The sequence below is a fragment of the Eublepharis macularius genome, chromosome 2 (assembly GCF_028583425.1).
Source record: "Eublepharis macularius isolate TG4126 chromosome 2, MPM_Emac_v1.0, whole genome shotgun sequence".
NCBI lineage: Eukaryota > Metazoa > Chordata > Lepidosauria > Squamata > Eublepharidae > Eublepharis > Eublepharis macularius.
Genome location: NC_072791.1, coordinates 143,217,326 through 143,229,741, shown reverse-complemented (window position 1 = coordinate 143,229,741; position 12,416 = coordinate 143,217,326). Strand labels below are relative to the sequence as shown.

At 43.8% G+C, this 12,416-nt stretch overlaps 1 protein-coding gene across 1 annotated transcript in view; it reads left to right on the top strand.

Annotated features, from left to right (window-relative positions):
* B4GALNT4 (beta-1,4-N-acetyl-galactosaminyltransferase 4) overlaps nt 1-12,416 on the top strand; it is a 271,144-nt gene that overhangs the window by 194,540 nt on the left and 64,188 nt on the right. Inside the window, exons 6-7 of the mRNA XM_054970157.1 lie at nt 1,513-1,613; nt 11,963-12,030. Coding sequence (XP_054826132.1) covers nt 1,513-1,613; nt 11,963-12,030 — 169 coding nt within the window. The remainder of the gene's footprint in view (nt 1-1,512; nt 1,614-11,962; nt 12,031-12,416) is intronic.

Below are 12,416 nucleotides of genomic sequence, written 5' to 3'. Positions count from 1 at the left end.
TATAGCAAACTTCTACATGGAACATTTTGAAAAAACAGCTCTAGAATCGGCACCCCACAAACCTAGTGTATGGTTCCGGTTTGTGGATGATACATTTATCATTTGGAGCCATGGGGAGGAAGAATTGATGGGGTTTTTGAATCATCTCAACAACATCCACCTGAACATACAATTCACCATGGAGAAAGAAATCGAGGGAAAACTCCCATTCCTGGATACCTGGGTCATCCGCAAAGCAAACTTTCAGTTAGGTCACAAGGTCTACAGGAAACCAACTCACACTGATCGGTACCTACACAAAAACTCCAATCACCATCCCCGACAGAAAAGAGGCATAATGAAAACATTAGTGGATCGTGCAAGACGGATATGTGAGCCGCACTTACTAAATGAGGAAATTAATCATCTAAACCACGCTCTTCAGGCAAATGGCTACTCCAGAAATGAAATCCGAAGAGCAATCAAACCCAGGATGAAGCAAACAACCAAAGAAAAACAGTCTCCCACAGGAAAAGTGTTTTTGCCATATATCAAAGGAATTACTGATCAGATGGGAAAGCTTATGAAAAAGCACAACCTTCAAGCAGTATTCAGACCCACCCGAAAAATACAACAGATGCTACGATCAGCAAAAGACAGCAGAGACCCCCTAACCTCTGCAGGAGTATACCGTATACCCTGCAGCTGTGGACAAGTTTACATCGGGACCACAAAGCGTAGCATCCAGACAAGAATAAAAGAACATGAAAGACACTGCAGACTTGGACAACCTGAAAAATCAGCAGTGGCTGAACACAGCCTAACTCAAACAGGGCACAGTATCTTATTCCAGGACACCAAAATACTGGACAACACTTCCAACTACTTTGTCAGACTGCACAGGGAAGCCATTGAAATTCACAAGCACAAGCAAAACTTCAACAGGAAAGAAGAAACCTTAAGAATGAACCGAGCATGGTTGCCAGTTCTGAAAAACACCAGGCTAACAAAACATTCTATCCTTGACAATAGCCCTGCAGAGAAGATTAGCACATCAAGTACCAATCCATATGCAAAAGAACCTCCTCAGGATACAGTGAAGCCTCCCGCCATTAGCATTCCACACCCTGGGAAACTCTTACAGGATGACTCAGCTCAACCCCACCCCTCCTGAGTAAATACAAATGACCTACATCTTTTCCACACTGTGACACTGAGAGATCTCTGTCTTTTGGTGCTACACCTCTGAAGATGCCAGCCACAGCTGCTGGCGAAACGTCAGGAACTACAATGCCAAGACCACGGCAATACAGCCCGGAAAACCCACAACAACCATTGGACTTTCAGTCTCCTTTCTCTTCTTTTTAAGTAACCAGAGCTGAATCGGAGAGCACTGTATCTGGAACATTTGATGGAGTTACTTTTATAGGTGCATCCAGTTTAGCCATCCATAACCACCTTAGGAAATGCTGCAAATGCCCTGCTCTTTGTTCTACTACAGTCTACCTCACAAATTTCATGTTCATTTTGCAGGAGACTTCCAGTTTTCTGTAGCTTCAGATGATAACTCTGAATTCTGGCTCAGCTCTGATGACAGTCCAGCCAATGCACGTCTGGTGGCATTTGTGGGCAAGGTGGGGATTAATTTTCACTTTCTCTCAGTTCCTGCTATTTTCATGCCATTTAAGGCCCAAACTAGATGTGATGTCTGACATGAGTCAGGCCAGAGTATGGTTGCCAGGCAGTGCTTAGGAACTGGTGGGAGGGTTGTGGGGAGTACAGCAGCATCACTGGAGGGTTTTTTAAAAAATTCAGCCTCATTTAGTTAACAAAAGTTCTTACGTAAAGTGACGAAGGGTAGCTCTAGGGATGATAAGAAACTCTGTGGTAATATCACAGAGTCACCCTTTGTCACTTCAAGCAAGAACTTTTGGTACGTACATGAGGCTGCATTTAAAAAAAAAAATCTCCTGTCCCCTCTCCAAGTTGTGGCGGGCAATGGGATGCGCATGGGATCCCTCTCCTCCACGAGGGGCTTGGCGGTCCTACATCAGGGTTTCCCAACCCAACTGTATTCTTTTTACAGACAGATGCAATATGGGAAACTAATGTTTCCAAGCATGCTGGGGACTGATTTGGCTTGGGAACACTGTGGGGGAGGAAGGAGGGACTTCAGTTGTGTGTGGCATCACAGAAGGGCAGATGGGCCCTCTTGTGGCCATTTTTGCTTGAGGAAATGATATAGGAGTGAAGACTGAAGCCCCTCCTCCCCCACAACGTGTTTCTGAGCATCTGACTGTTGTCAGATATTCTATCTAGGTTGGACTTAAGGAGAAGACCTGTAAACTCATGATAATGGCTTCATGCATGTTTCCATGTGTTTAGCATCTTTAGCCTCTTTCTATAGTGTCTCTCTCTGTGCATCTTTCCATGCACTTCTTGTTGCCTTCTTACAGACAGTACCATCTGGCACCATATCCCAGGTTCCTTGCTGGGAGAGTTAAATGCAAATGCAACCAATAGTGTTACCACTGGGAACTGTATAAACCATGAACCAACTCAGCTGTGATTTTTGCATCTGGAGGCTGCATAATCAAGGCTTGGATCTATAACACAAAATACCGATGTGTGTGTGCATGTTCTAAATGTTATCCTGTTGTGAAAGCACTGGTTTGTGATAAGCTTCCTTTTTTGCAACTGTGGGTTCAGAATTTGATCATTATCCTGGTTTGAGCACTAACGTTGATTTAGAACTTAGATTAGATCTCTTGTCTGTATACAAGTGTGGTTGACAGTGCTCCAGTTTGTTTTCACAGAAAGGTAAAGTGCTTATCTTGGATCCTGTACAGTGTGTGTGGAGCATAGCTGCATAAACAGTGGCTTTCCTGTTTCCCCCTCCCTGCCTCAGTCTTCTTTGACCCTCAAAATTCTGGACCCCTAGGAACACCATGGGGTAAAGCAGGGGGCTGCAGCCAGAGAGGGAAATTGACCCAAACTAGCCTTCCTCCTCTTCCATGAGCAGAAATACACAGTACAAATGGAAAGGGAGATTACTGAATGTACCCTCATACCATCATTTCTATAGCAGGTGCACAAAAATCCTGTTACATCTGTTAGAGAATAATGAAATTATAGAAAACAAGAAAAAAAATTCTCCATATTAGGAGGAAGATCATTTTTGGAGCTTTACAGCTAGCAAAGTGGCTTGGATTTAAAACATTTAACTTAGCTGAGACCATGAAATCTTTGCTACACTGAGAAGAAACAGGCTAAGAAGCACAGCTAGGAACTAATCAAAATAGCATCAGGTACAGAGATCAGCAGTTTTTCACATCTCCTCTTAAGTCTTCCCTGTGGTATGATGCTTGAAAGCAACTCTGTAAGTGTTTCTTCATCCATATTACTAACTAACCCCTCTGGTTTTGCTCCAGAGCTTGGGCTTTTCTGAGCCTGGGAAGAAAGCATCCCTGTGCCCTATACAGAGATACAGAAATTGAAGTAGATGATGAAGAAAAACACTAATTCAGATACTTTATTTTGATTTTGGAGAACTTGGTGATTTTCAGCAAAATCAGTTTATTTGACAAGGACAACAAAATATAACAGTGGCCTCAGGGTATAAGTGGCTAAGTGTTACTGTTGCACTTGTATTTAAAAGAGAGCCAGTTTGTTGTAGTGGTTAAGAGCGGCAGGATTCTAATCTGGAAAACTGGGTTTGATTCCCCACCCCTCCACATGAAGCCAGCTGGGTGACCCTGGGTTAGTCGCAGCTCTCTCAGAGCTCTCTCAGCCCCACCCATCTCACAGGGTAATTGTCGTGAGGATAACATTAACACACTTCGTAAACCGCTCTGAGTATGTCATTACGTTGTCCTGAAGGGCAGTATATAAATCAAATGTTGTTGTTGTTGTTGTTGTTGTTAAAACTAACAGCATACAGTAGGTGTTCAAGGGTCAACAAAGTTTATGGACTACAAGATTAGATTCCTTTTTAATAACTGTCTAGATTGATCAGACTTGCGTATATTTCATAGTCTACATGCCTTGGGCCCTTGAGCCCTCTTCACAGGGGATTATTTTTTACCTGTTGATTAATTAGTCTTCACTGTCACAGAAGGAAGCTTGAAAATGTGTGTAAAGTGTCTGCTTAAGGCTCAGAAAATCGAAAAAAGGTGGCCAGAGCATCTAGTGTGCAGGGTGAGGCTTCATAGCTCCATGTCATATTCCATACACACCAAACACTGGCTGGAGATGGATTATAGTTTATAAGGCAGAATTTATTTATTTAGTTACTTAGTAACATAATTTATACCCTACCTTTCTCCCCACTGGGGACCCAAAATAACATATGTTCATCTCCATTTTATCCTCTCAACAACACTGTGAGGTAGGGTTGACTAAGAGTGTGTGACTGGCCCAAGGCCACCCATCAAACATCTACGACAGACTGGAAGTTTGAACCTGGGTCTCCCAGATCATAGTCCAACACTATAACCATTTCTCTGTGCTAGCTAGGTAATTTCCTGTGCTGCACTTTCTCCTGTCCCAGCATCATCTGCTCAAACAGTTTGGGTGGGGTTTGAAGCATACAAAACTCATGAAGAGAGTTGGTAGGACTCACCATGTTCATACCCTGAAAAACAATGTCTCTATTATGCCACCTTTAGGGGGAGAAGCTATTATTAATCTTAAGCTATTGTTTTCGTGTCCTTAAGGACGTAAAAATTGTCTAGGCCAGTGCTCTTTTTTCTTCAGGAGTAACTAACAAGATGCTTTTGGCACTTGTTAGTTGTTATCAAAAAACGCCTCAAATATTTTCATAGAATCATAGAGTTGGAAAGGGCCATACAGACCATCTAGTCCAACCCCCTGCCCAGTGCCGGATCAGCCTAAAGCATCTCTGACAAGTATTCATCCAGCCTCTTCTTGAAAACTGTCAGTAAAGGGGAGCTCACCACTTCCCTAGGCAGCTGATTCCCCTTCTGAACTACTCTGACTGTGAAAAAGTTCTTCCTAATATCCAGCCGGTACCTTTGTGCATGTAATTTAAGCCCATTGTTCCGGGTCCTACCCTCTGCTGCCAACTGGAACAGCTCCCTGCCCTCCTCCAAATGACAGCCTTTCAAATATTTAAAGAGAGCAATCATGCCCCCCCACTCAATCTCCTCTTCTCCAAACTAAACATTCCCAACGCCCTCAGCCTTTCTTCGTAGGGCTCAGTCTCCAGACCCTTGATCATCCTCGTCACTCTCCTCTGCACCCTCTCAATTTTGGCCACATCGAGGCCTGCAGAACTGCACACAATACTCCAGGTGTGGCCTGACCAAGGCAGTATAGAGAGGGGCTATAACCTCCTGTGATTTTGACGCTATGGCCCCTTTGATACAACCCAGGATTGAATTGGCCTTTTTTGCCACCGCATCACACTGACTGCTCATATTTAGTTTACAGTCCACTCTTACCCCAAGATCCCTTTCACATATACTACTGCCCAGAAGTGTATCCCCCATCCAGTATTTGTGCTTCCCATTTTTGTGGCCCAGATGTAATACTGTGCACTTGTCTCTGTTGAATTGCATCCTATTCACAGCTGCCCACTTCTCCAGATTATTCAGGTCTTCTTGAATTTTAATTCTATCTTCTTGGGTGTTTGCTACTCCTCCCAATTTGGTATCATCAGCAAATTTAATGAGCAGCCCGTCCACTCCTTCACCCAGATCATTGATGAAAATATTGAAAAGTACCGGGCCCCAAACCGAGCCCTGCAGCACCCCACTGGACACCTCCCTCTAGGGTTACTAGGTCCCTCAAGTCTCCCAGCGGGAGACTGGGACGCTGGCTCCTACCACATTGGGGGCTGTCCTTGTTGTGGCTGCGCGCACAGTGTGCGTGATGATGTCACTTTTGACGTCATCACGCGAGGAGGAAGGGCAGAGAGCGTGGGCAGTGCTCTCTGTCCCTCTCACCGCTGCTGCTGCGCCCCTTGTCCCTGCTGGCGTGGGCAGCACATGGGCAGCGGCAAGAGAGCTCTTGTGCGCGCTGCAGCCGCTGCTGCCCCTGTGCTGCCCGTGCCAGCAGAGACAAGGGGTGCGGCGGCAGCAAGAGAGAGAGCAGGCTGTGGCCACTGCAGCTTGCTCTCTCGCCGCCACTGCCTCTGTGCTGCCCGCGCTGTCAGGGACAAGGGGAGCAGTGGCGGTGGCAACGAGAGAGCAGGCCGTGGCCACCGCAGCTCGCTCTCTTGTTGCCACCGCCGCTGCACCCCTTGACCCTGCTGGCGCCGGCTGCAGAGTGCCGGCGGCGACTGTGGCAAGAAAGCAGGCGGTGGCAGCAGTGAGAGCAGCGTGCTCTTGCAACGGCCGCCTGCTTTCTCTCTGCCACCGCCTGCTCTCGTGGCGCGGGAGTGCACCCTGCACCCAGGGTTGCGCCGCGCCACCCGGGGAGGGGGCGCCCCAGGGAGCATGCCCCCCCCCGCCAGCTAGGTAAGTGGGCGTGGGGGAGGGAGGGTGGGATCGGGAGATCCCCCGCCCCGAGCGGGGGGATGGGAACCCTCCCTCCCTCCCTCCAATCTGATGAAACGCCCTTGACCACCACACTTTGGGTGTGGTCCTCTAACCAGTTCCCTATCCACCAAACTGTCCTATAGTCCAGTCCATAGTCTTCCAATTTGCCCATCAGAATGTCATGGGGGACCTTTTTTGCTCCCAGCAGCCAATAAGCATAGCTATACTCCCCCATACATGAAAATTGTGTTTACAATTCACCTTACAACCATCCCAATTCAGCTTTGAAGCCACAGTTTTCAAAGCCTTGTCTCAGTGATAACCCCACCCTTTAATTCACTATACTTTAAAGAAACAACTACCATTCTTTCTATTTTTTGCTATATGCCAATGTTAGCTGATATGCAAGTATGTGTTGCAAAAAAGCTGCCTACCAAAGTTGAATAGAGAGCATTATGTTCTGGATATATGTACTTTATGATGATGTTTGAAAATGTAGCTGCTGATCACATAACTAAGGTCTCAGTGACACAACCAAAGAAACTTGAAGAAAATGTATTATTACAAATGCAAATGCTGATTTGTTTGAGTTTTTAAAAATCTGAACTTTCTTCTCAGAAGCTTCAGTGCTAAATGCAAATTAGATGCTTTTCCTATTGATTAGTCATGTTTCTTTCTGCCCACTCTGAATGGGAAAAATAAAGACAAGGCAAGGGGGCAGAGAATTGGGAGGGAGCGTGAGAGGGAAAAAGAGAGAAATGGAATGGTTGGTTATTGAAGGAAAGAAAAGTCTCCCCCCAGCAGCAGCCTCTCCCTTCCCTGGGCACCATCAACACTAGGATATCATTGTCATCCATATACCAATATGTATAACAGGTTCTGTGAATTCCCAGTGTTCTTTTCTAAATTAAGTCTCTAGCCCCTGCCATTATGGAGCTACACCTTTCCCCTTATATTCTACTGCTGATTTTTAAAAATAAAAGCTCTCTGATTACAGAGGGAGAAAAGGGCCACTGTGGAGATGGGCAGCAAAAATAGCTGCCATGTGGGACTGGGAAAATCTGAAGTTTCCCACCCATGTGGTAGCCATGCAGGCTTTGCTGCAATCTTTTCCAAATCTTACAGATACACATCCATCCAGTTGCATCCTTGACCAGTTGCAATTTCCAGATCAGGCCCAATGGCCACGTGACAACATCTGTTTCCCAAGCACCACCCTCTGTCCCTGACTGTGGAGAAAGGAGATCAGCCGCTGTAAGCCATCCCACATACCCCCACATCAGTGAGGTGGTGGGTCAAAAGATAGTAATCGTGCTGTGGGGAAGCAGGAGAAAAACCTATATCCCATGCATTTGTAATGAAGGCATAAAGGCTATTGCTAAATCTTGCTAATTTATAACAGAAAGGTGTTACAGATCACAGAAATTATATTATTGGACAAAGTTTAGATCCATTCATTTGAAGGGGCTATCACTCAGGAAATTCTGGTTTGTTGTAGCATCATTTCTTGCAAAGCCGATATTAGTTGTCGATAAGATTATTAGGAACCTCAGTCTGAAGCAGGCCAAGTAAGAAACAAACTGGAAAATGGGAAATAAGGATTACAGAGATAACCAGACATGGTATCAGAAGTCATTTGCCCAAAGAAGTAAAGCTGGCTGCCGTTAGTAAGGTTGTTTTCATACAGATTTTGAGAGTTCTCTTATCATAATTCATACACACATGGAATCAGACTTGACTGTTACTAATAAGCCAGAGTGGGGTACAAATATTACATATATAGATCAGAGAGACCTTGGTTCAAATCTCTGTCCACCATGAAGCTCACTCTTTGACCTTGGGTCATTTGTGTACTAAGCCTTACCTCATAGTGTTGTTAAGATAAAAAATAGCTTCCCTCCAGCACACACTGCCTATATGTGCTGAGTTACATACATATGTTCTAGCAGTATCAAAACCATCTGTTCATCATGATGGTTTGAAACATTTTGGATTGTTCTTCGTGACTGACGTAGATAAGGTGCTTGGGATTGTAAAGGCCACCACTTGCAAATTAGATCTTTGCCTGTCTTGGCTAATTAAGCCTTGTCAGGAAGAGTTGAGAATACCCCTAGCTAGAATAATTAACACATGTCTGTTAGACAGTTTCCCTCAGGCACTCAGGAAGCAGTGGTAAGGCCATTGTTTAAAAAGTGTCTCTGGACAAAGAGGATCTGGTTAATTATTGGTTAGTCTCCAGCCTCCCTTTAGGGGGCAAGATTATTGAGCACGTGCTGGCAGAGCAACCAGGCATTTTTGAGTGACAGTTTGTCCCACTGCAATCTGACTTCAGCCTGGTTATGGGTTGGAGATGGATTTAGTCTCAGTGGATGATCTGCATCTGGAGACTCACAGTGGTAATGTGTCCTTATTAATTTTGTTTGATCTTTCTGCAGCCTTCAATACAGTTGATACAGCAGCAGCGGTTCTTAATCTTTAATTTACTGCCCCCTCCCACATATTCAACATTATCATTGAATACCTCCCCAACCTGCAAGTAAAACATTAAGACATAAAAACAGTACCTCAGAAAAGGCAACTTGATTTATGTTTATAACATATGCATGTAACACATATCTTAGGTGTACATTTTGTTTCAGTCTGTATCACTGTCTGGATGCTTTGGTCAAGTGAACAAGAGGGAACAAGCCAAGACTGAATCCATACAAAACAGAAGTGCATCTGGGGGCTAGGGCTGGGGCTGATGTTCTGGAAGGGACTGAGCAACCATCTCTGGCTGGGATATAGTTGACCTTGTCTGACCAGGTAAAGAGTTTGGAAGTGTTCCTGAACCCAGCATTACTGGAAGAGAAGCTGGTTGGCACTGCTGTTCAGAATGCCTTCTTCTTACATTAAATTTACAAATTGTCTCCCCTTCTACATTTAGCTGACTTAACCATATTGATCCATGCATCTGTAACTTCTATTCTGGATTGCTGTAACATTCTCCATGCTTGGCTGCCCTTGAAGACAACTTTAAGGAAGCTTCATTTAGTAAAACATTCAACTGCACACCTGTTAGCTGGCACTGGGCCATGATGAATATTAAGCATATTTTAAAAACTTATTGGCTTACAGTTTGCTTTTGGGAATCAGTTCAATGTATTGGTTTTTACCATTAACGTAAATCATGGCCTGGGGCCCCTGTATCTGAAAAGTGTTATGTGCTGTCAAGTCGCTTCTGATTTATGGTGACTATATGAATGAATGTCCTCCAAAATGTCCTATCATTAACAGCTTTGCTCAGGTCTTGCAAACTGAAGGTCATGGCTTTCTTTACATATTCACTTCATCTCATATTGTGTCTTCCTCTTTTCCTACTTCCTTCAGCTTTTCCTGGCATTATTGTCTTTTCTAGTGAGTCAAGTTTTCTCATGATGTAACCAAAGTACAATAACCTCAGTTTATTCGTTTTAACTTCTATGGAGAATTCATGTTTGTTTGATCTAGAACTCACTTATTTGTCTTTTTGACAATCCATGTATCTGAAAAACTATCCTCCAACACCACCTGAAAAAGCTGCCTCTCCCTGAATGATTGACATATCAACTTAGGTCTCCTCCTCAGGCCTTGCTAGTTGGTGCCAGCTATTCTCCAGAATGTACTCCAAGGGCACATAACTTTTCAATTAGTGTTCCAGTGGAAAGGAATAGGCACTCAAGGACGAGGCTGAAGTTGGTTCCCAGTTTGAGTTCCTTATTCACATTTCCTGTTTATGAACCCAACCACAAATAATGAGCATAATTGAAAAACTCTGTGATCTCAAAGTTTTGACCACCACATGCCTTACAACCCAATGGTTAGGGGACTTTGCACTTAAAGGGGACCAATGATGTTTCCAGCCCAGTTCTTGTGCTAGCAGGTCCAAAGTGGGGAGCCCCCCCGGAAAAAAGCTCATGCAGAAACTGACTGGAAGCCAAAACAACCTTCAGATCACCCCAAATCCCCACACTCTGGAGACTGTCCCCTACCATAAGACACGCACCAATTCAAACACTGGTTCAGGTGCAAAGAGTGTTGGGATTTAGCAAGTGTTTTCGTTTCAGTCATGAAAGAGTTAAGCTATTTGTGTTACTTAATTAGTAAACTTACTTTGCATGTAACCATTAGGGCTTCAAGTTTCTCCGCTGCAGAAAGGGGAGTCTCCATGAATAATGAAGTAGAATTAGAATTTTCTATTGGGCAACTTGTTTTTTCGGGAGGGCAATTGAGTGATGCTATATACTGAAGTTTTATTGCTTTTTGTACTACTCTCTCTCTGTCTTCTCTCAGTTACTTCTCATGCAAGATGTAGTCAGCTTAGCAATTTATTATTTTCTCCAAATGTAACCCTAATTTTATTCTTTAGTAAATGTAATTTTACAGAGCTACACTGGAGTGTGCGTGTCTACTCTCATTACTTCCAATGCGCAGTCTTTGCACCAACTCTGCTATATTTTCCTACAAAGAGCTTCTGTTTGGGTTGCCTCCAAGAACCTTGCATTTGGAAGGAGTTTTGAATAAGTAACTGGGATGGCTGTGTGCCCCCTGCGCCTCGAAATAAGTTGAGCAATCTCAAAAGGATAATGTTTTAAAATGCCTTTGGAAGTAACGTTGTCACACTGGCCATGGGAGTAAGTGCTCTGTAGGAGTCCTTTTCCATGCCAGACTGCATGAGGTATGCTGAGGAGCGTGGAGCCTGCAGCTTCTCTCTCAGATGATAGGAATGATAGTTAGAGAATGATAGTTAGAGAAGAGAACCAGGGTGACCTGGGAGGCCATCTTTTCAGGACTGCAGCCATCACCCTATCGACCAACAGCCAATCAGGGCCCAACTGGCTAATTAGCATTTCCAGCTGTGTGAAAACTGGGGAGTGTCGATTGAAGCTGTGAGAGCCAGGCTCCCAAGGTTGAATCTCCAGGGGAAAGAGACTGGCCTGCCGGTGCTAGAATCACCCAAGCCAGCACATGGACTGGAAGCTGGGCCTGCAAATACTTATGCCACTGAACTGAAGTCCAGCCATTCTTAATAAAATCCTGGCCTTACCTGGCAACTTCCTTACACTATTATAAGGGACATTTGAGGGGATTTCTTTGCTAACATTCCAAAGGATTTGGAAAATCTGTTTCACAGGGCATTTTCAAAGTAATTTTTTTTAAAACTGGGCATTTGGATTGCTTTAACTTGCTTTTTAGATTGTTTAAAGTTATTTGAAGTTTTTATCTAATTGAATTTCTGTATTTTTGTCTGAGTTTTATGACCTACCTGAAACTTTGGAAAAGATGCAATATACATTTGTAATAAATAAATATAATAGAAATATGACAACTAATTATCTCAAAATGATTCTTTTCTAGTGAACATTGAGCAGCACTATTTTGGATTCTGTTGCCTTTTAAAAATTTGTCTCTGTCAGATGCTCTAGTTTGGTACTCATATTTACATTCTTTCTCTTTTCCTGTAGCTGGGTTCTGAGTGGACTGCCCCAGGAGAGTTCACAAAATTCAGCTCACAAGTTTCCAAGCCTATCCGGTAGGTGTTGCCTCTGTGTTATGCCACTCTTCATATCAACTGAGCTTGCTTCCTGTCCAAATTTCCTTATATCTTACACTACAGCAAGCATGGTTTATGAAGAAACTTGTCAAATGCAGTATTGGGACGTGTTTGGGCAAATCTTCTGGCATATGACTGTGGAAAAACAGAGCTCTTCATGTTAAGTTACTCTAGCAGTAAATAATTACAGTGATTTAGCCAGCTGCAACTCATACTTTCTCACATCTCCCTACCTCTACAATTAAGTTATGAAAATTATTGCCATAAGATGTAGCTGCTGCTAGCTAAGACGGCTTTAAAAAGGGATTTGACAAATTCATGAGAAAGGAAAAATTATTGTATTTCAATGGCTATTGGCAGTGATG